Genomic DNA, 26,464 nt, shown 5'->3' with positions numbered 1-26,464 from the left:
TAGATAGATAGATAGATAGATAGATAGATAGATAGATAGATAGATAGATAGATAGATAGATAGATAGATAGATAGATAGATAGATAGATAAATGGAGAGTTTTTAGCAGGAATTGAATCATCATATGTTCTGAATTGTAAAATGTAACATTTTTTGGGGTAAAAAGACAAAATGTCTCATTTTCTAACATCGCTGTTTGTTAATTAATTTCATATACTTCATGATTATGTCTACATAAAGTTATGTTGCACAGTTTACTGACTTAATTAAACATTTTCATCATACTGAATATGTATTTAATGTGATTTTCAGTTAAGTTCTGATAGTGCCACTGAATGTTTTTAATGTTATTTTGGGCATTTTGTCAACCTTCCTATGTAAACCTGTTTTTAATGTAACTTTTATGCACATTGCTCTGCTACACTCATTCAGTCTTCATTTCATTTGCATGAATATATTTGATTTACTAAAAAAAAATATGTTACCCTCTAAAAAAAATAACTATTGGTCATTATCTCATGTGAAGAGTAACCTAAATTTAAAAAACAACTGAAACTGGTTCATCCTGAATTGTTTGAAAGAAAAGTTCCTCTTTTCTTCCTTTTTGGGTCACGGGGGTCACTGGTGCCCATGTCCAGCTATCACTGTGTGAGAGGCGGGGGACATCCTGGACAGGTTTCCAGTCCATCACAGGGACACATAGAGACAAAAACGAGACAAACAACCATTCACTCTCTCACTCACACCTAGGGACAATTTAGAGTTACCAATCAGCCTAACATGCATGTTTTTGGTCTGTGGGAGGAAACTGGAGTACCAGGAGAAAACCCACGCTTGCACGGATAGAACATACAAACTCCACCCAGAAGGGCCCCCAGACCAGGATTTGAACCAGTGCAACCTGCACGCTGAGAGGCAGCAGCTCTACCTACTGATCCACCGTGGCTGCGCTGAGGGAATAGTTGTTTATCAAAATGGTACCTTTTAACATGACTGTGTAGTGAAAATTTCAATTTAACCCTAACTGTAATCTTTTTTTCTCAGCCTAACAAAGAAGTTTTGAACCTTAGGTATTTTAATGTAAATGTATGAACAAATAAACAATGTTTGAAAAAAACAATATTCAAACAATTAAGCTGAGTTGGTGAAAGATACAGACAACAACTGCAAAGGCTGACTTTAACATTTTTAACAAACATTCACCACAAAGTTAATCTTTGCCCTGTGTTCGTTTCTGTCTGACCAAAGCTTCAAGATTACAAAACAATTGAAGAGCTTCTCACACCAAAAGTAGTTCAACCCTCCAGGTTGTATTTTTGAACAAAGAGCCAGTGGGGTCCTACATGGAGGATTTGGTTATTGGTTAGAAAACAAGATTTATTTACAGCCAAATCTAATCCAGTGATTTAGGCCAAAATATACCAACACAAGTGAGTTGTGAAAGAACGAAAAAAAAACTGATGGAGATCCTGGTTAAGATTATAATCCACCTGTAACATACAAAACGCAGAAGAGACCCTTGGCTGAACTTTACCTTGGGATCATCAAAGAATGGCTTCCTCCTTTGCTTTCAATCAAATACTTTCCTGAAGACAAGTTCATGATGACACCGTCTTTATACCTAAAGACAAAAAATAGATTTGCTCAACTGCATTTTAATAAGAGTAACGGTAGCTAACGATACGTTTTAGCTCATTTTCTAAAATGATCATTGATAACTATTATCAGATTACTACTGCATCATAAAGTACAACAGCAAATTATCTTGAAGATGACTCAGAACAAAGACAAAGGAAAACATGTTGCTCACTCACCATTTCACAACTGGCATGGGGAAGCCTTCAACGGTACAGAAGAGTTTGATTGGAGTGTTTTCAAACACTGTGTGGGATCTGAGTCTGACAAGGAACTGTGGGCCCCTGACCATTGGCTCCTCACGCACATACTTTTCCGCCATTTTTGTTCGTACCTACACAAACACGTAGAAAATCAGTTAATACCAAGATGAATATCCTACTTTTCTTTGTTTTACGCTTCTCTGTTTTGTCTTAGAGCATAATTACTCTCTACCGGCAATTATTGCAGTGATAATTATTAAACAACCTCATGCTTTCTTACCACTTCCTGGATGCGAGCATGTGTTTTGTGCTCATATCGCTCTTCTGAGGCCTCAGAACTGAAAACAATGTGTTATTTCTTTATTAACACACTCAATAGTTAAAGGAGAACAATTCATTAACAATAGCTTTGTGATAAGAAAAAAGTTAGCATATGTAATGCACATATACGGCAGCTCTTTGTGTGCTAAAAGCAGCAATACAGGTAGTACCATAATAATTGGTTATTTTAATTTGGTTATGGTATTCTTTTAAATACACTGCAACAGATGTTTAAGCAGAAAAAAAAATCCATGTAGACTACCAGAACACAGCTGCAAATGTGCTCACAGCTGGAGCCAGGAAGCTATGAGATTTAAACTGCACTGCATTACTCCACTTTACTAATCTGCATTTGGCTTAGGTAGCCATTTTGCTGATGCATTAGTTCAATGCAGGGATAATAGAGTGTAAATGCGAGGCCAGACCCGAACACTTTTATTTGTATATAATGATAGGACTATAGCAAATGTATTTAGGAGTAACAAATCATTCTAAATGTTTTTTGTCATCAATTTTAAAAAAAACTTCAAATGAACAGTTCCTCTAAAAGTGTTTACACTATCTGTTTACTGTGGGGGAAATGGAAACTACATTATTTGCCAAGCTCACAGCGGTGCTGAAGTTATCTTTAAGTAATCCTCGTAAACACTGATCGTGTTGTTATATTTGCTAAAAGAAGATGTACACTAGCATCTGTTGTGGTAGAAAAGTAACAACAGGTACAACAGTAATAAAACTGGAACAATTAAAGTGTTGCATGTATAAGTGTGTGTCTCCTGTACCTGCTGTATTCTTTAACCACATATTGGCTTTGTTTATGGTGGTATTCATGGTCGTATTTCCCACGTTTGAGTCGAGCTGACATGGTGACTCTTTCAACTTTACCCTGTTGGACAAGCAATAAAACAAAACAAAGACATAGATGACAAAAAGTTTGTGATCATTTAGTGTATAGTTACAGCGTTTACAGCACTTAGATAGGTCAGTCACCTGTTTGTGAAACATACAGTAAATTGGAAAAGGGAGAATGGAATGCAATTGTTTTCAAGAGATGTAAAAATCTTAATATGGCACTGACCCATTAGGACACATGTTAAAACAGTGCACTGGTCGTCATGTAGACAGAAGACCACTAGTTTTCCAGCCACTGACTGCCTCAGCCTCAGACCCACAGATGGTCGGCTAATAATGCCATCACTGTTTTCTATAAAACTTTTATATCTGCAGTTACAAACATTAAACTCTGTCAGTCGTTACTTTGCAACATGGGATGTACACATAATTCATGTGTTTCCTGCGTATTTACAGTGGAGCTTGAAAGTTTGTGAACCATTTAGAATTTTCTATATTTCTGCATAAATATGACTTAAAACATCATCAGATTTTCACAAAAGTCCTAAAAACAGATAAAGAGAACCCAGTTAAACAAATGAGACAAAAATATTGCATGTGGTCATTTATTTATTGAGGAAAATGATCCAATATTAAATATCTGTGAGTGGCAAAAAGTATGTGAACCTGTATGATTAGCAGTTAGTTTGAAGGTGAAATTAGAGTCAGGTGTTTTAGATGATCAGGTGTGAGTGTGCACCTTGTTTGATTTAAAGAACAGGATCTATCTGCTCTTCACAACATGTTTGTGGAAGTGTATCGAGGCACAAATGAAGGAGATTTCTGAGGACCTCAGAGAAAGAGTTGTTGATGCTCATCAGGCTGGAAAAGCTTACAAAACATCCCTAAAGAGTTTGGACTCCAACAATTCACAGTCACACAGACTGTGGACAAATGGAGGAAATTCAAGACCATTGTTACCGTCCCCAGGAGTGGTGGACCAACAAAGATCATTCCAATTCAAGGTGTGGAATAGTGGGTGAGGTCACAAAGGACCCCAAAGTAACTTTTAAACAACTGAAGGTCTCTCTCACATCAATGTTAATGTTCATGAGTCCATCATCAGGAGAACACTGAACAACAATGGTGTGCATGGCAGGGTTGAAGGATAAAGCCACTGTTCTCCAAAAAGAACATTGCTGCTCATCTACAGTTTGATAAAGATCACATGGACAAACCAGAAGACTGTTGGAAGAATGTTTTGTGGATGGATGAGACCAAAATAGAACTTTTAGTTTTAAATGAAAAGTGTTATGTTTGGAGAAAGAAAACACTGCATTAAGAACCATGTCCCATCTGTGAAACATGGCGGTGGTGGTATCATGGTTTAGGTCTATTTTGTTGCATCTGGGCCAGGACGGCTTGCCATCATTGATGGAACAATGAATTCTGAATGATAGCAGAAAATTCTAAAGGAAAATGTCAGGACTTCTGTCCATGAACTGAATCTCAAGAGAAGGTGGGTCATGCAGCAAGACAATGACCCTAAACACACAAGTTGTTCTACCAAAGAATGGTTCAAGAAGAATAAAGTTCATGTTTTGGAATGGCCAAGTCAAAGTCCTGATGTTAATCCAATCCAGATGTTGTGGAAGGACCTGGAGCAGCAGTTAATGTGAGAAAACCAGCAACACCCCAGAGTTGAAGCTGTTCTGTACGGAGGAATGGACTAAAATTCCTCCAAGTCGGTGTGCAGGACTGATGGACAGTTACTGGAAACATTTAGCTGCAGTTATTGCTGCACGGGGGGGTCAGACCAGGTACTGACAGCAAAGGTTCACGTGATTTTGCCACTCACAAATATGTAATATTGGATCATTTTCCTCAATAAATAAATAACAGAGTATAACATTTTGATCTTGTTTGTTTATCTGGGTTCTCTTCATTTAGTTTTAGGACTTGTGTGAAAATCTCGTGATGTCTTAAGTCATATGTAGGTCATATTTTATTTATTTAGGTCATATTTATGCAGAAATATAGAAAATTGTAGAGGGTTCACAAACTTTCTAGCACCACTGTACTAATCGTAAACCTCTAACAACACAAGCCAGTGATGATGCCAATGTTTCAGTCCATGTGGAGCTGATAATCTACACTCTCATATTTGTTTTATCAGCAGTTTTTTATGTTTTGTTTTTTCTAGGGATCTTTTTTTTTTTAATTACCCATTTAAATTGTACCTAAACATAAAATTATCAGCTACTACAAGCAGAAATGCTTTCATTGATAAATGATTTTATATATATGGTCTTCAGGTTTACATTTAGTTACAAAATCTCAAGAAGTCAACAACAAAATCCTGAAGTCCAGGCTTCAAACCCAGATTTCACACACCATTGTGGGGCAGTGTGGCAGCTGAGCTTATCCGAACTAAAATATTTAGATGATTTGGCTTTCACAGTTGCTGCTTTAAATTTGTGGAACAGTTTACCTCTTCGTATACGGACTCCAGAGACAGTTGAGACTTTTAAATCAATGCTTAAGACTCCTTTTCTTTAGCGTTTCATTCAGGCAGAGTTTGAGATCCAATTAAGGCTGATAGTTTTGTGGAGTGTTTCTGTATTTGTGAAGAAAAATAAACCCTCCTAGAATATGACCATGTGAACCTCATCAAATGTTCACACATGCACAGACATAGGTGGGATGTTTTTGACAACACGTTACAGCTTCTTGACTCACAAGGAATGTGACCCTTGCATTAAAAGGAAACGCATACAAAGATAACTAAAAGGCATAAGTGTTGATTGTTGCAGGAAACATATACAAAGAGCAGCTGGTGGCACAACTGCACAGAACAATGCTGAGACAATAATTGCTTCCAGTTCCAAAGTTAACGCATCAGACACGCATATAATATAATTTTTTGGTACCACTTTACAATAAGGCTCCCCTTATAGATGCTAAAAATATATATAGATAAGTTACTAATTCCTCTATAAACACTTTATAATTGTTTTTTGTTTTTTTCATTTATCCTTTATTTAAACAGGTAGTCTCATTGAGCCACGAGAACTCATTTTCAAGAAAGACCTGTTTTAGGGAGCAGATGGTGGGTGTTAAGGGACTTGCTCAGGGGCCCAGAGTGGGGCGAATGAGGGTGGAGGGAGGTGTAGGTGATCCACCTTTTCCACCCACATTTTGATGTTGACGGTACCGGGAGTTGAACCTGTGACTTTCCGGTCACAGGCCCATCTTCTAACCTCTTGCGCCATCACTCCCCCCTTATCATTAATAACTGCTCATTGTGCATTAATTAAGGGTGACCAAGACAAAACTGACCAGTTTCTTGCCAAATATTGAGCCAAATCTTTGTATTTCATCTAGAGTTGTTTATATTAAACATTTCAGGCTCAGTTACTACCTTGTAAGCACAATAAGCATTTGTAAACCTATTTCTTTAGCATAAATTATTGCACTTTATCACTGCATTATACGTATCTGCAACTAATCTATCCTGAAAATTAGGTTTACAAATGTTTATTGAGCTCACAAGGTAGTAACTTAGTCTGAAATGTTTAATATAACAATTCTAGATGAAATATATAGGTGAACAGATGTAGCTCAGTATTTTGCAAGAAACTGTTCAGTTTTTTCTCTCTGTCACCCTTAACTAATGCATAATAAGCAGTTATTAATGATCTATAAACTATTTATTAGCCATCTATAAGGGGGTCCTTATTGTAAAGTGGCACCATTTTTTTTAATGAAAACTTACTTAGATTGAGCTGTGCAAAGCACCTATGCAGCACAAATATTTTATGTATGATAGCCCATTGAAACAAGAGAGAGAATAAAGACTGCCATGTGTATATCCATTTACAGATTCCTCATATGAGTTGACAAATGATGAAGTCCAAGCAGAGTGGCATATCATTAATAAAAACCTAACATATTAAGAAAATTGTACAATTTAATACTATAAAACAAACACATTAATTTGAGTTGCTCATCAATCTACCATAACTCGATGCAACAAAAAATATACAATTAAATGTGTTATTTGTTATGTGCTCAACAAATTTGACAGCATCATTTGCTTTCCAACTAATTTGTCATGTTTATTTGCTGGGTGTCTTGTCATTTAGCGTAAGAAGAAGTTTGTTTAATATCATTTACACATTACCTCATCTTCACAGACCAAAAATAGGATCAGGTGAAATACGAAGCAATGTTTGTCCAACCTCACCTGAAATCTAATGATATGCTGCACCAGAATCCCATTTCCATATCTTTAAAATGCACTTTGCAGCTTTAGTGTCACATCAACTTCCAGTGCCTCAACCCTGCCAGTCAGGCACAGAAAGATAAACCAGAGAGATAAACTGTTTAAGGCCATGATCACTGGTGTGTCCCATCTAACCCTAAACGCTAATAATAATTAAAACTACTATTTACTTATGCGGTCAAAAAGTAATACATTTAAAGTTAGCATTTATTTTTAATTAATTTCATTCATGTATTTTTATTCAAAAAGTCATCAAAATACCTTTTAAAAATATATTGTGATTTGGAGGATCTAAAAAATGCTAAGAACTTGTGTTCATGCAGGCTGCAGGTTCACATCCTCTGTAAGTCACCCAGCCTCCAGAGCAGCTCCACCAAATCCCTGACGTCTCATGTTGCAAACAAGCAACTGTTTTTTTTTTTTGTTGTTTTTTTTTGCGTCATCCCCTGAACATTAATAATAACAAGAAAAATAAATCATAGCCGTAGCCACGTGATGGCTATTGTATTTGCAGTTTAAAAAGCAATAAAATCAGCTGCCCCAATGCAGAGAATTGGACTTGTTGTTGCAGGCAGATCATCTTGTCCCATCATTCCTGCACTTTAGCAGCTCTCAGGTCAGCCAGTACTGTAACAGCACAAAATCGTTGCCAAATGACACCCAAGCCTCTGCAGCAGTAACTGTAAACCTCTAATACTCTCAGCCTTACCCATAAAAAACTGTGCAAAACAGATATGATAGAAAATGCATTATTATCCAATGCCTTAACTAGAAAAACATCAAAAGAGCAATAAACTAGTTGTTTTGTAGATTCAGATTTTAATATTCTACACAAAGTATCCATTGCAAACAAGACTACTTCTTGTTAAACGTGGCTGTCCCATCTCAATTAATTTCAACTAAATTGTGTTAGTAAAAGAACTACAAAGACGTTCTGTTTGTCTCACGTGTCCAAAACAAAGCAACTGACTAATAATCGAGTGACTAACAAAGAGGCAGAAAGTGCTCTCTGTTGGCCACTTAATACCTCTTAGATTACAACACATTAAACACTTCCCGGATTAAGAGCTATACTCCTTCATTCATCGCTTTTAACTATCATTAGAAGTGACTAAGGTTTATGATACATCTCTTGGCTGCGCTCACTTTACCACATCCCACTTATCCCACCTGTCGCCCTTTGGGTTTGAAATGAAGATGGGTTAAAAGAATAACTATGCAGCAAAGAAAGGATATGAAAACACTTTAAAAGTTGGTTTTCTTACCACTTGAGATTTTCTTATCAGCGACTTCGGTTGTCAGTCTGAATCCACAGGGAGTCAGCCTAAACCAAGTTCTGTAAGAGGCCAACACAACAACCATCCGTCTCCATCCGCCCCCCCACCTTGCCTCTCCCCGAGGCCTTATAAGGACAGAGAACTGCCTATATATAACTAGTATCCTTCAGGACTTCGGGCCACTAAAACCAGTCACCTATTTGATTAAATGAGCATATTGTTAAGGGTTTTAAAAGACCCATTAATGGTTAATGGGTAAAATGTTCTTCCAAGAGCAGAGTGCAGTCAAATGATTTAACAAGCATACTGGACAATATGGACAATACAGAAAATATAAGCGTTTAGATTTTGTTTTTGGGAGAGGGACAGTTAATCAAATTTAACAATAGCAGGTTCAGTGCAAAAAATAGCAACAATATTCAGGGAGTGCTTTAACAATTTTTTTGCATATTTTGATATAGGTACAGTGTTTTTTTTGTTTTTTAAACAACTGACTATTTAACAGTTCCTTACAAATTAAATGATGATACGTCATTGTACAGTAGACCATGTAGCTAGACCTTTAACCTTAGATGCGTGTGTATTTAGCTCATGCTCCAGGAGTTTTCTCCATCTGCACCTAAGGAACATTTTGAGACTGTGTTTTGCACACTGAACTTTGGCATTGGTCTATTTATAAAACCAGCTCTGATTACAACTTAACTATTTCTGACGCAGTAGAGGAACCGTGAGACACATTTCACATCTGAGACAAAATCATGTGAGGGAACAACATTTGGCACTCTGGAGATTTGGGAGGGAGTGTGTGATGTGTGAGTGACGTAGACAAATGGGCCTAAAAGAAGGCACTGATGTAATAAATGGGATTTCAAAGTTTACCAGGTTTAATGCAATGCCATTTTTATGCAAATGCAAATTATAAATTTAAAACTAGGCCTATAATAAATCCTTTAATTTGGGATAATAAAAAAAACTTATAACATGAAAACGTATCAGTAGTGTTTTGTTTAATCTCTAATTATACAGTAGGAGAACTGAAGTTAGTGACAAGTGTAGTGCTATAATATTTTGTTAACAGGACAAGAAATCAAGAAATGTGTTTTATACATGCTAACATTCATTTCAAGCTTGGCCATTTTTCTTACAAACCTTTTCAGGTTTATAGATCAAGTGCAGTCTCCTAAAGTTTTTTGTGCCCGTCACAGAAAAAGAGATACTGCGCCCTCTGCTGGTCATGATAAAGAGCCTCAAATGCCTTTCTGTACAGGAAGTAAACAACTGTTTACATGATCTGCTTCAATAAGTTAGGTTTACTTTTGAAAATACGTTGGCATTTGGTATGATTTAACTTTAATAAAAAAAACAACAACGATGTAAACGTGCAATATATTCGCTTTGCTGCTTTTAGTTCTTTTTTTTTTTATTTATTATTCAACCTTTATTTAGACAGGTAAATCCCATTGAGCCTCGAGGACTCATTTACAAGAGAGACCTGATTAGTTTAAGCTTAAGTTGGTTTTATTGTCATTCGCGTCACGTGGTACATGAGGTGGAACGAAATTATGTACTGTACACAGTTACATGCAACAATAGCAAATATATAAACTCTAAAAAGAAAAAGTAATAAGGATCTAAGATATAAACTAAGAAATACACTAAACTAGACATCGTGTACCTTTGCCTTGGCATTTTTAAACAAGTATTTACTTTAATATGATTAAAATAAATTTTCAGAATTTGGATTTTTTTTCTTCTGGATCTGGGGAATTTTGGCAAAAATTTACCATTTTATTACTGTTTTGTTATCCAAAGAGTGGGGCTCCTTGTGCTGATTGTAATCAGTCCAGCTTAGTCTCATATAATTAAATTTATCACATCGTTTAGTTCTCTATGGCACAAAAACAGAACAATCTTTTAGATAAATGGAGCGTTTGTATGAATATAAATCAGCGAAGCCATGAAATATTAGCTTTAAAATCTCGTTGAAATGCTTCGAGCGGAGTAAGCCGTGCAACAAATCAAGCAAACCCAAATCGCTGCGTAATGACGTAAATACAAGCGAAGCTTCTGATTGGCTGAGCCAACAGACCAGTAGTTGGGCGAAAATGGGGCATAAACAACTTTTTTTTGTTCCTGTGTAAACCTTTAGCCTACAAAAATAAGGAACTCTTTGTTGGTTAAGGATTGCGGACTTTGTTGCACCATATTCGGTAGAAGGTAAGGTTAAAAAAAGTCTTATTAAACAAAGCGCTTAACATTTGAACATTTCAACACCTTAGACTTTGTTAGTGCAGTAAATACTTGATATTTTTTACCACTGAGTGACTTTTTTCTTGACTTGTATTAACTAAATTACTGTATTTCGTCATTGTGTCCACTTGTTTGCTCACAGAACAAGTCAAACCTTTAAACCTTTATACATGTCTTTTGGGGCATTTATGAAAACAGAGACTTTTTTTAATTGTTAACTATATCACCCAGGTAGATAACAACAAAAAAGTTTAAATCGTGTCATCTGGACCAGTTTAGACTCTATAAACTATTTAACTCACCCTGTTCATGTGATGTTTTTTATTTATTTTTTTATTTATTTTACCGAGTCATGTTTACTTTGCAAACCTGAAAATCATTTCTAACACAGTTCTCATGTTAGCATGTAAGTTGATCATGTTTAATATTATTGTATTTTAAATGTTAGTTAATCTGAAAGATTTTACGCATGAACCCTGGAGGAAAGAGTGAATATTTTTGTAATATTTTCTTTTTCAGGATGAATAGTTCAGCAGCTATCATTATTAGGTATTATGTAGTAGTAATGGGTGCTTGTCTTATCAACTGTATTTTCAAAATCAACAGAAATCGTTCTCATTTTAAACAATGGCTTCACTTCCCTTAATTTTAAAGCTTGCCAGTAGGTAGAGTTTGTGCATAACGTGATCTGAAAATGATCAATTTTCACTGAAACAGCAATCAGTACGATCTGACTGTTCTAAAGAGGTTCCCTCATGTCAAGTTCAAGAACAATCCTTTTGTTTCCATTAGGATTTCAGTGAGGTGCAGGGGGCCGGATCATTATTCAGATTTGCTTTAAGTCCTTATCTACATAATGGAAAACCTGTGATAAAGTGTTGTCATGCGTCAAGATTACGGGCCTTCCTGAATGCTGCAGACTAATTCCAGTAGAGCAGCTTAAGAAAAAAATATTGGAAGAAATGGTCAGTAAATTTTAGAGTCAACGTTCAAGTAATCTTCTGCTCCAAAAGTCCAAGAATAACAATAAAGTGTTCTGCTGAAATAACCAAAAGCTACGAATCTAATGTGCAACTTAAGATAAGATTTTGTATCTATTAAAACTACTTCTTCTATTGTAACACACTGAAATGTCAGCTGAGAAGGGTGTTAGGAAGTAAGCAAAAATCATTATCATTAGGAGAAGTTGCCACTTCTTTTATAAGAAGTGTGGTAACTGTTTAAGGCAACATGTTTGTGTCTATTAGAGTTTGCAACTACATTTTGTTTTTATGTGTGTGTGTGTGTGTGAGTGGGACATAGTGCTAGCTTTGTATTTTTTATCACCTCAGCACACTGTTTAGTTATCTCGTCGTAATCAGCATTTACTGACAGTTTGCACTGTACTTTCTCTTCAGTCACCCTTGGTAGAAAACGTCCAAAAAGCTAGTTTTAGTGCATTAAATCATTCAAATTATTAACATCGAGTTACTATTTTAGTGCAATAATTTTACACAAATACAAATGTTAATACATTTTACTCTTTAAGTGTAGCAGGGATATGATATTCTAATAGTTACTGCAGATTTACTGAATCTGTCATCTTGTTTCAGGTCAGCCATGACACTAAACTCTCGTCTTCTGATCGTCCTGGCAGCAGCCCTCTTCTCTGCTGCTTCGCCTCAGTAAGTAGAGACAAACACAACATGGTCTGATGCTCTACTTCTACTTCTGTTTTATTTCCTATTAATAAACAAATGAGAATTTTCTAAATATATTGATGTATTTTAGTGAAATGTGGACCAAAGTGACCCTGACCCACCACTGGCCCAACACCTTCTGTTCTGTAAGTTGCAGACAGCCTTTATTCATTGTTATTATTCATATTTATCATATTAAATATAGGAAAGCACAGGAGCTTTCACAATAAATAAATACATCCTTCATATAACACTTATACTCTGTTAGGAGCTGCTGCATGCCCACTTAAGTTTTGTTAAGATAGTGTCAAGATTTAAACAAAAAAAGTGTCCAGTGATTGGTTATGAGGAATCAAAAAAACAGTTCCATGTTTTTTTTTTCTTGAGACCACATGATGTCCGAGTCACAAGACTTGGCTGTGTGTCAGTACTCTGGTTGTCTGAGCAGCACTCAGTCAGAAGTGTATTACGTCACAGCATAATTAACACATCCTGTATTTCAGGCTTATGAAAGTGCTATTCCTGCTTATCATGCTTTACTGGAAACTTGCAAAATGGTCCATCATTGTCTTCCTTACAGTCCTGACTGTGTCAGAATGCATAAAGAGAAATGATCAAATAGGCTTAAACTAAGTTGTACAGTGTGATTTTTTTTAATTTGGTGCTGATTTCCATAACTTTCAAAATCTGGTATTTACCGTTAGTTGACCCTTACTGTTTTGAAATAAAGCACATTTTTCAGTACAAGACACACACACACACACACAAAAAAGTTATTAAAAAGTCACATCTTCTGTTAAACTGAACTATATAAATAACTGCAGTAATCAAAGAACCTTTTTTACAGTTCTTTGGTTTACTGTATAGTTATTCACGCCATTCTCATCTACTAACAGTACATGCAATGCATTAATGCTAGTTTCAGCATGTTTTAATGTAAGAGAATGGCATCATTAGTAATAGTAGTAGAGATTGTGCATGTTTGCGCAACGTGTAATAGTTGGGTTATTTATTGTATATTACATTTCAGATGGAACACTGTCATCCCAACATTAGCTACTGGTCGCTACATGGACTTTGGTAAGTGTATGTGTGTGTGTAGCTTTAAATTGTGTTTTTCAGTCTTCCAGTTTTTCCTCTGTCTTCATAGGAGATGCTTTATACATTGAAAAAACTGTTTGCAAGCACCTCCCTAAGACTTTTACCATTTTCACAAAGCTGAAATGTTGAACCCTGATTATGTTGCACATTAACTATTTAAAGAAAAACTCTGTGTTAATCAAATAAAACCACACATTAATGGAAGGAAAAAGAGGAAATGAATGAGAGCAGCTCTTCTTTGTTGTTTGGTTGAAGTAGCTGTTTTTTACTTATTAAAGTTCATGTATATTTTGTGGGATGAATTGTGAATTTTTCTGTTTTTAAGGCCAAATAACGGGAATGACTGCAATTCAACATGGCATTTCAACTCTTCCCAAATTGAGGTATAACACTGTTCAGACAAGGCATTTTTATTCAAAACAAAGAGTTTGTTTTTAATACCAGCATAATAGTTTTGTGATTAAAATTGTAATTTGAGAATGTAAATCAATAAACACATCTCTCGCCTTTTCTGACTGCAAAACAGTAAATCGAACTCTCAAAATAAATCTGTATTTTGTCTTCATTATTTGCAGGATCTGCTTCCGGACATGAGGAAGAGTTGGCCTGACTTGCTCAAGCCTACTTCGTTTAGCTTCTGGTACCTCTAAACTGTCAAGTTTATTTTCTTATTTTATTTATTTATTTTAGTTTCTTATATCCCTTCTGTACTGATATCGCATATGTTACCTTAAGATTTGATATATATTGAACAGTTTCTTAAATAATCTGTTTTATGTTTATTAAGACAGCATTATTGTGACAAAGTACTTGACATATCTTACAGACATGATAGTTTAATGAGGTGGAAAACAAATGTAATCATCCTATTTTATTAAAAAAAAGTTTAAAACAGCATTTGTAGGCAATTATAAAAATTTGTTTACATTTAAACAACTGAATAAATCTGTCCCCTTCAAATTGGCAGCCATTAATATTCAGTTTTTGTCTGCGGAGATACTTTGCAATAGTGTTTTTTTATTATTATTATTGTATCTAATATTGTGTGTACAATATGCAGTATGTATAGCACTTGTAAAAGAACTATACCTGATCTTATAAAGAACTTCTAAATTTCCAAATCAGAATACAGCTTATCTTTATATTTGATTGTGACACTGACAACAAACATTAAAACGTATCACTTTATGTTGGTATCTTTTTTTTTCTCTCTCTCCAACAGGAAGTACGAGTGGTTCAAACACGGAACATGTGCAGCAGAAGCAGATGCGTTGAATAGTCAACATAAGTACTTCAGCAAAGCACTGGAACTGTATCATAAGTTGGATTTGAGCAGGTGCAGATCAGTTTGACACTTTCTCACATATTCCAACACAGAATGCATGTCTTTACTCAGAAAAAACATTTTTTGTATAAGTCTTGATATTCATGTTTCTGATTTATAAGTTTGATTTCTGATTCTTTGGTTTAAACATGGAGCTTTTTTTTTTTTACCACAGCGTCCTGAAGAAGTTTGATATTATCCCTTCTAACAAAACCTACAATGTAAGTCTGTTGTTTATCTTAATGTATTTAATATACAATTAGTCTTGTGTCAGACTGTGGACTAAAAACCTGTCCTACTAATAAAGTTTTTATGTGCTTATTTTGTTTCTTTGCTCCTCGTGCAGTTTTCACAAATTGAAGAGGTGATCCAGCATTTCTATGGCGTCACTCCAAAGATCCAGTGTGCCGTTTCGACAAAGGTATAAACACTTGATTAGAATCGTAGAATCATATTTCATTGTCTAAATGGTGTTCTTTTAAATAACGTTCATGTTCATTCTTATTGTGTCTTCTTTTGTTGTCGACAGAATACTGATGTTCAGACTTTGGGGCAGATTGAGATCTGTTTTGATGCCGACTTCACCCTGCTGGACTGTGAGAAACAACATATCACGGAGACGGATTCAAAGAGAGGTTGGCATCAGCTCGATGGTGTTGACACCCCAAGTGGATTCAAAGTGTGTGACCATGACATACCGGTGTATTACCCACCTCTTCTGTAATCTTCACACATGCGCAATCAAAAGCACAATAATGCGCTACAAACTTTTATTTTTTCATGCACTAACACTTGCTGGGGGATTGGGTGGGTGGGGGGGGGGGTAGCAGAAGAGGAACAACATATAGTTGTCAAAAGCCAAGAGGGCCCTCTCATGGCTGCAAATGGTAATGTTTACTCTTTGTTCATGTCAGTATGAATGAACATTTAATGTGTCAGTCAAAAATTCCATCATGAATAGGAAAAAAATGTATATTCTTTCAACCGTTAATTATACAGGTTATTCTCATTGAGCCTCGGGGACTCATTTACAAGAGAGACCTGATTTTAACAAAGAGTGATGACAAGACTAGACAACAAAGGCAACAGTAGACAAACTTAAAAGAAAGCATACAACTTGAGAAGAACAAATAAAAGAAAATGGTATTGAGATAAAAGAACAGCTAGGCTCTAAAGCGATCAAGCAATATAAGTCGTTTCGGACTATACGTCACAGGTCTGGAAAATAGACTCCCACTCCTTCTCCAGAAGCGTACAGAAAATGTTGACTTTCACAAAACCCATTTTATTATAAGTAAAGCAGACCTATAACACCCAAGTGCTTCCATGGATATTGTAGCAGCTTGCATGTGCTAGCAGTATAATCACAACAGAGCTGTTCTTGTGTGACATGACCCTTTATTCTTGGTACACATTTTGGCCCTCCAAAAGGAAGCACTTTCCTCCTTATTCATATCAGGAACAACCTCTGACTCATGGTGTCAGTTTACAGCCAGTAACAGTGACTTTAACATGAATGCCAAACCAAACCTGAACAGGACATTAACAAGAACAATCCATATCCACACTCATAAACCTTGTAAACAGTCATAACACTGATTGCCACAAGGCTACCCAGCATCCTTTGCAGCTCACGCAGTCTCTCTGGGATGCTACAATTTTGCATTAATATATTCTACATTTGTACACATTTCAGAATTGTTTAAAATGTACAGATGCCATTATACAGATGTTTATGATAAACTACAGAGAGGGGCTCACAGCTGGGCTGCTGCTTGCTCAGTTAGGAACACTGCTTGCACCAGGGCTCACCGTCGTACATCAGAATGTGTCAATATTTGCCATGTGGGAAAATAGCAACATGTTAGTTATACATGGCGTATCAAAAAAAACAATCTTTTTTTTTTTTTGAAAAATACATTGTGATTGTGATGATGAAAACTGTGAATCACCCCTAAGTGTACCACAAAAAAAAGATAAATCGATAAAGGAACAAGGGAATAGGAAATTAACGAACTAATTAAAAAATACAAAATTGAAAAGAATAAACATAATATATAGGAATATAAAAACAGAACTGTATCTCAAATAATGAATTGTCCTCATTTATGCATGGATACAAAATGTATTGGAAAAAATAATTGTAAATTTCTGTTCACATTTTTTCTCAAGTATTATGTAGCATGTATTATTATGCATTGTGTTTATTCGTTTTCTTTATTTCCTTTTTTATTTAATCACATGTTGTCTTCTTTTCTATATAGCTTTTGCTCTGATCCAGTTTAGCTGTAGCATGAATCCCTTAGTTTTCTTCCTGAACTGTTTTTTTTTGTTTTTTTGTATGAAAATAATATTTAATTCTTTGTGGAAAAAATTAATGGTAAATGGTAAATGGACTGTACTTATATAGCGCCTTTCTATCTTATTTCAAGATACTCAAAGTGCTTTACACTACAATCTGTGTTCTCATTTACCCATTCATACAGCACTCTACTAGATCTCAGAGAGATCCATATGACATAGTCACATAATTACGATGGACATATCTTCTGTTGTATCTTCTATATATGTTGGATAAACATAGAAAACACTTTGTGCCATCCACTAACTCTAAAAGTTTTAAAATACTTTGGCAATTATAACTTCTTAGGAGCGATTGCTAATAACTCAGTTTTGGATCACACATTAAGTTGCTGGCATAATTGTCATAAAAAACATAAGATTAAATGACAAATTGTATCACAGCACCCCATTATGGCATAACTCATCTTTACACTCTGTTCTTTAGAAGGAATATATTATAGACAGAAAGAAGCAGGGAAATATACTATAAGAGATCTCTGTAAGGATGTAGTGTTCAAATAATTGTCTAGCATCAGAGAACAATTTAAACTTCTCCTTACTGACTTGTATAAATATCTAAAGCTGAAGAGTTTGGTTAAAAAAATATATACTATGTGAAAGCCCATTAGAAAGAGAAATTGAAAAGATAATTTCATCTAAAAGATTATATCTAAAATGTAATTCCTGATAAACAAACATTGTAGGTATGAACATCTAACTTGTAAGAAAAAATGGGAAAATATTTAGGCAACATTTACACAATACAGAGATGGGAACAAATCCTCACAGATTCACAAATTATTTTTACAAATACAAGACACAGACATATTCAACTAAATCTGTTAAACTGTACTTACTATTCTCCTAAAAAAATAAAATCTCCATCTCCCCAACCTCGTCTCCTACGTGTAGATGCTATAGATGTAATGAAGATGGAGCAGATGCTCTGGGACTGTGATATAGTGAATAGTGAGTATGAGAACTCATTTTCAAGAAAGACCTGTTTAGGGAGCAGATGGTGGGGGTTAAGGGCCTTGCTCAGAGGCCCAGATTGGGGCAAATGAGGGTGGAGGCAGGTGTGGGTGTTTCACCTTTTCCACCTACATTTTGATGTTGACGGGACCGGGAGTTGTACCTGCGACTTTCCGATCACAGACCCATCTTCTAACCTCTGCGCCACCACTCCCCCATTCTAGAAACAAATCATGAGTGACCCAAGTGTTGCTTTGCTGGGGAACAAAAATGTATTATATGATTTAAACAATTTAAACCATGATATGATTTAAACCAGAATCTAGTTCTTCTTGCATTGGCAGCAGCAAAAAAATGCATTCTGATGATATTGAGGAAAAACCCAGAACCCCCAACACAGCAACACTGGTGGAATGAGTTATTATCATATCGTACATCCGGAAAAAAAAAAAAAAATGTATGTACTGAGTTAAAGGCAAACCGGAGTTGTTGTTTTTTTTCCTCTAATCTGGGATGTCATCATAAAAAGAGTATACAGATATGAAATGTTAGATTTTTTTAGACACATAGCCATATAAAATTAATATGGTAGATATTAGACCAGTTGATTTTCTTTTTTGGGGGGGTTGGATTGTAATTTAACATGAAAAAAATATATATACAAAAGTCTTTCTTCTAGTGAGTTGGTAACTCTTTGGTTGCAACCTGAGCAGTGCATGTTTAGCAGTTTTAGCTAGAGTGTTATTTTTTAATTATTATTCTTTTTTTTTTTTTTGGTCTTCACAAATTCATTTTGAAACAAAGGTTAAACAACAAAATTAGAAGTTATACGAAATGCAACATTTAATAATAAGAAGATGGCTCACCCTCAAACTTCCTTTGCTAAAAAAAGACTCTAAACTTCAGAATCAAACTGTGGCTCAGATCTGTCTCAGAGCAACAACTAGAGGGAAAGGACAGGGCAAAATAAGGAAAAAATACACTAAAATGAAAAAAGAAGGAAAATAAATAAGGAATAAAAATACATAGAAAATAAGAACAAATGTCAAATGGGCTATTGTTTAATATTTTACAGCAACTTACTTTGTAACTCATTTTATTTCATGCACAGACTTATTTCTTTGTAGACATTTTGACTTGAAAGCAGAACAAGCACAGATGTAATAAGAAGGAATACTTTTCCCAAATAGGAATGTCTGCTTTACAGGCCAGTCACTTTACACAATTGCAGAAATGAAATAAAACTTTTGTAAACTATTTATTGGACTATATACTTGATCTTTATGGAGCATGGCAAGTGCCATGGGTCAAAATGGCAAACAGAGTTAAAATAAAAGCTATTCCCTCAGTTTAGGAAATGCTGCTCACATAATTCTTACCAGGCATTGTTTATTTTGCAAAGAAGCAAAGATGAATGTTTGGATTGAATAAAGTTGAACGAATTTTACTTCCAGGTTCGCTAACTTGAGCAAACCATTGTTAAAGCACAAACATCACTTTTCTTCAGTAGCAGAAAAGTAGACAAATAACTGCAACCTAATTTAATTAATTTGGACCCCTAGTGCCTGACAGGCTCCATAGTATATAGTGTTTTCTGGTTGAGTCTATGGAAAATAAGAAACTCATTGCATAGCATCTCACTGAAGCTTTTTGAATATTTATTTTCTTGTATAAAAAAATGCTTTGGTCATTAGTGACTTTTATGGCTATCTGTCCTGTTTCTCCTTGAGGTGATTGGCTGGGATTGTTTTATTACAGTAAATATCTGCTGTTGAGTGAAATTACAAACATGAGTTGTTATTAAGTGTAATTTTCTTTCTCAATAAAGACATCTAATCTGTAGTGTTTGTGTTTATTAAACTCTGTGATTATTGTGTCCAAACGTTTTCTTAATGTTTGTGAATCAAACTTTCTTAAACAGTTTGATGGCAAAATATGCTAGCGCCATCTGCCCCAAACTTATTATGTAGTATACTGTAGTACACTAACAGTACTATATCTGAGGCGCTCTGCCTCACATTCTGCCTGTCCGTGCATATACATATTCATGTTGTGATCTCCTTACAGAGCCCTAATCCTACTGGGACAAAGACATCAGTCTATAATCCTGAATCCCCACCCACAGCAGAGCACAGCAGATTGACTGAACACATTTGATTACATTTTTAATAGTGCTAAAATGTCCTAAAACTTTGTGCCTTTTTAAATCCCAATGTGCTCCAAATCCTGTCAAACACATAAAGACCAATCAATGTGCATTTTATGTGCTGGGGTAGTTCCAGTTCATAGATCACAGTTAGACTATTTGATGTGCATTTATAAACTGGCCTTGTTGATGAATTTGAATTGGACTAAATTGCCGCCCAGGTCAGCTGTTGACCCTGAACTTCAGTAGAGCAGCAGTCCTTATTTAGCCCCTCAGCTTTCATCAGTGTCCACTGGCATCCCTCTGCCTTTCTGTGTCTGGGGTTATGCAACACTGCAGCTCTGCAAAAGCTGCTGATGTGACAGATCCAAGTGCACACACCCATGTTCACTTATCAGAACAGATTGTGTTGTTCTCGCTGTGACTGCTGGCCTTGTCGCTGTCAATATTTGTGGCATTGATTGCTATCGTCAAAACTGCACTGAACTGTGACATAAAGCCAGAGTCACCCTACTAACAACCTAGTTTTAACTAAAGTATTCTATCATATGTGTTGAATGCAGCCCAAAAAAAATAAAGCCTGGTGGAGGTTGCAGGTTTGCATCATGTGACCTCACCAGCTGTTGCTGTGTGCTGTTGGGAAAAGCAGGAGAGGCAGCTGGGGAGGGGTCCAAAGCTTGCCGGTGGCGCGCACAATCTGACTGCTGCTGCCAACTCCTTGTTCTGCAGAAAGAGAGAGAGAGAAAGGTTGGGGGCAGCAGGGGATGAACATACACATGCACAGGCAGAGAGATGAGAGGATGGAGCTCACACACACGCGCGCACACTTCCCCTGATTCAGCGGAACAGATTTATTCGTCACCTCTCCCTGCAGTCTGACACAGCGAGCCTTACTGCAAAAACACACAGGACAATCCCTGAAGCCCCAGAGACAGTCATCCCCACTGTCAGGCTGCGTGGATTAACAGCTCTGCGTGCTTACTGGAGACCTCTGCAGCTGAGCTGGGAGGCACAGAGAGGAGACAGACTGAAAACCAGCAGACTGAGACGAGCGACGCAACAGAATGATGGAGACACTACAGACAGACGACTATATTGAGGATGGGCCAGTAGAGAAGCTTCGGGACAAATAGGAAACAAGCCCAACCAAAACCTGTTCACCTGAGGAGTCCCTGCAGGGAGATGTTCATCATTATGGGATAAATACCCAGGTCTGCAAATGGTCATGGATGCAAGCACGCGTAAATTTACAGTACGAAGATGGTTTTCTATCTACCTGAAGAACAAGGCTGCCCGAAACAAGAACAGTGCTGGTTTCTGCCAGCTGGAGGTTAGTCTCAATGTTTCCATTTGACAGATACATGAGCATCTTCATCACAACACCGCCACGTGTGACTATAGAACAACGTAAATCCATAACAACACACAGAGGTCATATCTCACGTGTGTGAAGAGTGTCTGTGCACATGACAATGCACCATGCTCCTGTCACTGTCTGCCAAAACAGCAGAAGCCACTGGCCTCTATGGAGATGAGTTTTTGCAGAGAGAGTGTGAGACATGTTACAGAAAATAGTCCAGCAAACTCAAATGGATAAACACAAGCAGACATGCAGGCTTTGGGATAAATGTTTCCAGACAGACTGATTCAGGTGAAAGCCACAGCAATGGAGTTCTATTTATAGCCCAAACACCAGCAGGGGGGACAGAAAGACGTTTCAAGCTTTTCAGTGCACCTACCAGTCCGTCTGGGCTGTAAACGTCATTGCTGATGAGGAAATGAGATGAACTAGGCTACCAGTTTTTGTGATTGTTTGCCTGATTGAAAAACATGTTTCCCTGTTTAGCAGCTGTTCCATATATAAAATGCAATGTGATGTTTGATGCTCCATGGGGGGAGAGTTCTCTCCTCACTTCTCCCCCTGGGGAGGTGAGATCAGACTCATTATTATCTCGCTCGCTGACGTTGCAGTCTTAAACCTGCTTCCTTGTGATAAATACCGTAACATCAATCCTGCTTCACTGTTCTGTAATCACAAAAGCTGCTCTCTATGGGCTGAACAAACATTGTCATGCATTGATTTTTAAAAAGGCAAGTCCTTATTAATGGAAAATGATTTACATATTTTCATATAATTTGCCTCCCATTGTCAGTGACACATTTTCAAAGAAACAGCGAGGCTTAGTAAGCAAAAGACAAACTTTGCATTTATATATGGCGTGAATGGCTGTTTATGAGTTCATGTTCCTACACGTGAATTAGAACAATAAAAAAGTTTATGGAAGTTTTGAGTTATAACAAACTTTATTATATATTGTGTATCCAACCTCCATCTAGGTTCTTGAGAGTGAGGGTCTGAGACACAATATTAAGTCCCTCAACATTTTAAAAGCATCATTCATTCAAGGATAATAAGGAAGAGAAATATTCATTCAAATATACGCGGGCATACAGAGTATTCCCACTACTGGCATATGGGGACGGTGCCAGCATAATAGGACCATGAAGAAAGCGTGAGAATTTCAGTATACCCATTTAAAAGTGTCCAACGACACAAGCCCATGTCACGTATCATTGCATGACATGGGCTCGTGTCATTGTCAATACATTTGGCACATTTTATAGACACAACTTGAACATGTTTTGCTTTGATACTGTTTTATACATTCTATAACATGTTTTTAGTACAAAGCCAACTGTTGTACAAAGTTTGTTGTACATTTATTCAAATAAAAGCATCAGAGAAATTTTGAAATGTTCAATATGCTAAAAAAATCTAAATAAATTAACAATTACATTGTACTAGCTGGTGTTCTTTGGTTTCTAAAGCACAGCATACCCACTACAAAAATGTAGACTACACCACTGGAAAGATTAAAATGTGTTTTGTCTTTTTTTTTTTTTTTTTTTAAGGTGCACATGGATGTGGCTTTGCTCTAATCAGCTAACAAGCTGATTAAAGAAAAGTGTGTTTACTTGGAAGGAATTATGAAGTTGTTTTATAGAGGAACCATCACTAATTAGTGGGAGTGAATCCATATTGACTTGGGGGGGAAGTTCTGATTTAGCTTGTTATGAGGCAACTTGACAGTTATGCTAATTCAAATGTTTTGTGCTGCTAGAGATGTTGTTGAGACAATTCTTGACAGCTTATTAGGAAAATAAAAGAAGGAACAGAAAATACTACAACAGGCAGTGTGTGTCTTCTATATATTTGACTCTTCCAAGTTTGTACAATTTTTTAATACTAATGCCACTACATCATTGGCTTCTTGAGCATTACTTTTTTTCTCGTAGCTAAAGAAAATCAAAGGTCATATACTAGATTATCAACAAACACAAATATGCCAACCAAACTGCTGAACAGTGATGAAGCAAGTGTTTAGACTATTTTAAAGTATCCACCATTAATGAAAACAATATGTTAAAGTGCCTCAAATCTGAATGAAATCTCACCCTCAGACAGTCACAAGTGTGTGGTTCCAAGTAGTAAAGTGGTTCTGTTTCACACTTGATCTCTTACATGACTGAATATTTGGTGAATTTATGGTCTGTCTTACCAGATTTAAGTTGACCCAATAAAATGATCAGAAGCTATGGAGATGTATTAGATCATTTTAGATTTACCAAGACTCGTCGGCATTTTAAGAATAATTGGAGAGGAGAGTTGGTAACCTGTTATGGACTGATAGTTTTACAGATTTATAGTAACTTTTAATGTATCACTTATTATAAGTTGTGCCTCAAGTTGGTGGTTTGTGTCACTGCCAGTCCACGTTATTCTCATCTTGGTCCTGTTTTACTTAAACCTTTTTCCATTTCCTAAGCTTCACTTATCTTTTCATTTTTTGTTTGGAGTCTCGACCCATGTATGCTTCCTAACATACCATTAAAACATGCCTTTCTTTCCTCAGGATGACAGCATACTTAAGGAGATTGACATCAGCCACCATGTTAAGGAGGGCTGTGAGAAAGCAGACCCATCTCAGTTCCAGCTACTGAAGGTTCTGGGACAAGGTTCCTATGGAAAGGTACAAAAGCCTGCAGGTTTCTGGTTAGGAGCTGAGAAAACACAGTTTCTTCAAGGAAATGCAATCAAAGTAATGAGACAGTTCTAACAGACAAGTCAAGTGTTGACATGATCAGGCTAAAATTAACTACCAGACAAAATGATCACGAAAATATATAAGCATTGCTTTTATACAGTCAGGTTTTCTTTGAACAGTGATTACTAACTATGGATTTTAGGTCCATTGTCTCACATATTTTAGACATTTTCTTGTTTTATCACACCTAATTGAAATGGTAAATGGACTGTACTTACCGTATTTTCCGGAGTGTAAGTCGCAGTTTTTTGCATAGATTTGTCAGTCCTGTGACTTATATGCCGAAGCGACTTATATACATTTTTTTTTTCCGTATTTATAACGCCGTTTTTGACTGATACTTTAAATTTCGAAGAACTGCAACAGCGAGTCCTCCCGTGTCCGTTCGCTTCACTCCGCTAGTGCAGGCGGAGGAATGCTGGAGAGCTCGCAGCTTTGGCTGTGATGGATGGATGGATGGATGGTGTTGTGCTGCCCAGACAAATTGAAGTTGTTTTGACCAATAAATAAACACAATGAGTCAACGGTGATGCATAATAAATGCGACTTATACGCCGAAGTGACTTATATATGTTTTTTCCTCTTGGCGATGCTTTTTTTGACTGATGCAACTTATACTCCGGAGCGACTTATACACCAAAAAATATGGTATATAAAACCTTTCTTTCTTATCAAGACACTCAAAGCTCTTTACAACACAATCTGTGCCCTCATTTACCCATTCAGACAGCCCTCTATTATTTCTATACAAAGAATAATCAGTGCTTTATCACAGTCATACACCAATAGGACACACATCAGAGACAACGAGGAGTTCATTGTCTTGCCCAGGGACACTTTGCCATGTGACTTCTGGTGGAATAGAACCAGTGGTGTAGTCTATGCGATAAACGGGTGTACGGAATATAACCACTAGAAAAGCTTAAGAATTTCAGTATAACCATTTAAAGGTACCCAATGATACATGACATGTGATTAGGCACGTCATTGATACTTTGTGCGTTAAACGTCATTATGTTTAAAAATCAAAATAAATTGAGGATTACGGTGTACTAACCAGTGCACTTTGGTTTCTAAGCACAGTATGCCCACTACAAAAATGTAGACTACACCCTGAATAGAGCCCCCAACTCTTGCATTGGAGGACGACTGCTCTAACCACTCAGCCACAGCCGCCCCATTTAAATGACTGTTTTTAAGAGACTTCTTTAAAACTATATGACATAATGAGTCAGTTGTTAAAGTCAGGTTTGTTGGAGCAGGAAACCATTTAAAACTTAAAGAACAGTGAACTCTTAGTGCTGGAGGTCAGTGGTCTAAATAATCACTTTTTGCATGCTGTAACTAAAACCATAATCCATGTTTTAAACAATATCTGAGTTACAAGCTAGAACTGTCAACCTACTGTAATTGTGTTGTGTGTCTGTGTGTGTGTTTGTGTTTGCTGTTTGCCAGCCAGTCTTCTAATGATACGCCTTCTTTTTCCAATTACCTGTAGATTAGCTGCCTTGACAACCTCCTCATAGATCACAAAGCTTATTTAAATGAGCAGAGGTACACTGATCTACAGATTAGAGGTCTGTGCAGGCCAGACATAGAAACCTGGCAGATTCTGTGAGTGAATGCTGTTTGTGAAGGAGCAAAGACAACTGAGAGAGTCATACAGTGTGGCCTGGAAAGCCTGCTTACATGATCCTTTAACAGACTTTAGCTGTTGTTGCCAGACAGAGCTCACCTGGCTGTTTTCCAGAATGTGATGTTACCTTAGCCTGGTGACATACAAAATGTGGGTTGATGTAAAAAATTTAATTGTTTGTTTGTATCTGCAATTTCTCTAAATTTAGTGTACAGTACCATATATGTTCTAACAGGAGGTACAGTAGTCCCTCGTTTATTGCGGGTGTTATGTTCCAAACACCACCACCCCCACTCCCCCACAATAAGTGAAAATCCGCGACGTAGTGAGGTTATATTTATTTTAGAATTCATAT

General features: G+C 36.5%; 3 protein-coding genes across 3 annotated transcripts in view; 2 read left to right on the top strand and 1 right to left on the bottom strand.

The window, feature by feature from the left end:
* Nucleotides 1-8,654, bottom strand: part of myom2b (myomesin 2b) — a 38,843-nt gene extending 30,189 nt beyond the window's left edge. The window contains exons 1-5 of the mRNA XM_037690584.1: nucleotides 8,541-8,654; nucleotides 2,942-3,045; nucleotides 2,119-2,176; nucleotides 1,815-1,969; nucleotides 1,535-1,621 (exon numbers count right to left, since the gene is read on the bottom strand). Coding sequence (XP_037546512.1) covers nucleotides 1,535-1,621; nucleotides 1,815-1,969; nucleotides 2,119-2,176; nucleotides 2,942-3,024 — 383 coding nt within the window. The 5' untranslated portion in view covers nucleotides 3,025-3,045; nucleotides 8,541-8,654. The remainder of the gene's footprint in view (nucleotides 1-1,534; nucleotides 1,622-1,814; nucleotides 1,970-2,118; nucleotides 2,177-2,941; nucleotides 3,046-8,540) is intronic.
* A 3,747-nt stretch (nucleotides 8,655-12,401) lies between these two features.
* On the top strand, nucleotides 12,402-15,630 carry rnaset2 (ribonuclease T2). Its single transcript, XM_037693473.1, has 9 exons — nucleotides 12,402-12,466; nucleotides 12,573-12,627; nucleotides 13,512-13,561; nucleotides 13,908-13,965; nucleotides 14,158-14,222; nucleotides 14,805-14,918; nucleotides 15,082-15,127; nucleotides 15,253-15,327; nucleotides 15,436-15,630. Exons 1-9 carry the CDS (start codon nucleotides 12,402-12,404, stop codon nucleotides 15,628-15,630), a joined length of 723 nt encoding a protein of 240 aa, XP_037549401.1.
* A 5,403-nt stretch (nucleotides 15,631-21,033) lies between these two features.
* The window catches only part of LOC119425903 (ribosomal protein S6 kinase alpha-1), a 19,850-nt gene continuing 14,419 nt past the window's right edge, over nucleotides 21,034-26,464 (top strand). The window contains exons 1-2 of the mRNA XM_037693462.1: nucleotides 21,034-21,697; nucleotides 24,282-24,398. Coding sequence (XP_037549390.1) covers nucleotides 21,587-21,697; nucleotides 24,282-24,398 — 228 coding nt within the window. The 5' untranslated portion in view covers nucleotides 21,034-21,586. The remainder of the gene's footprint in view (nucleotides 21,698-24,281; nucleotides 24,399-26,464) is intronic.

Source organism: Nematolebias whitei, chromosome 2, assembly GCF_014905685.2.
Source record: "Nematolebias whitei isolate Nwh7 chromosome 2, NemWhi1, whole genome shotgun sequence".
Taxonomy (NCBI): Eukaryota; Metazoa; Chordata; class Actinopteri; order Cyprinodontiformes; family Rivulidae; genus Nematolebias; species Nematolebias whitei.
This window is presented reverse-complemented; position numbering and strand designations above follow the sequence as displayed.

What these genes read in the sequence shown, in the direction of transcription:
- rnaset2 (XM_037693473.1), top strand. Translation starts at nt 12,402, where the DNA reads ATGACACTAAACTCTCGTCTTCTGATCGTCCTGGCAGCAGCCCTCTTC. An exon ending in TTCTCTGCTGCTTCGCCTCA is followed by an intron (nt 12,467 to 12,572) that starts GTAAGTAGAGAC and finishes GATGTATTTTAG; the next exon opens with TGAAATGTGGACCAAAGTGA. An exon ending in CATAAGTTGGATTTGAGCAG is followed by an intron (nt 14,919 to 15,081) that starts GTGCAGATCAGT and finishes TTTTTACCACAG; the next exon opens with CGTCCTGAAGAAGTTTGATA.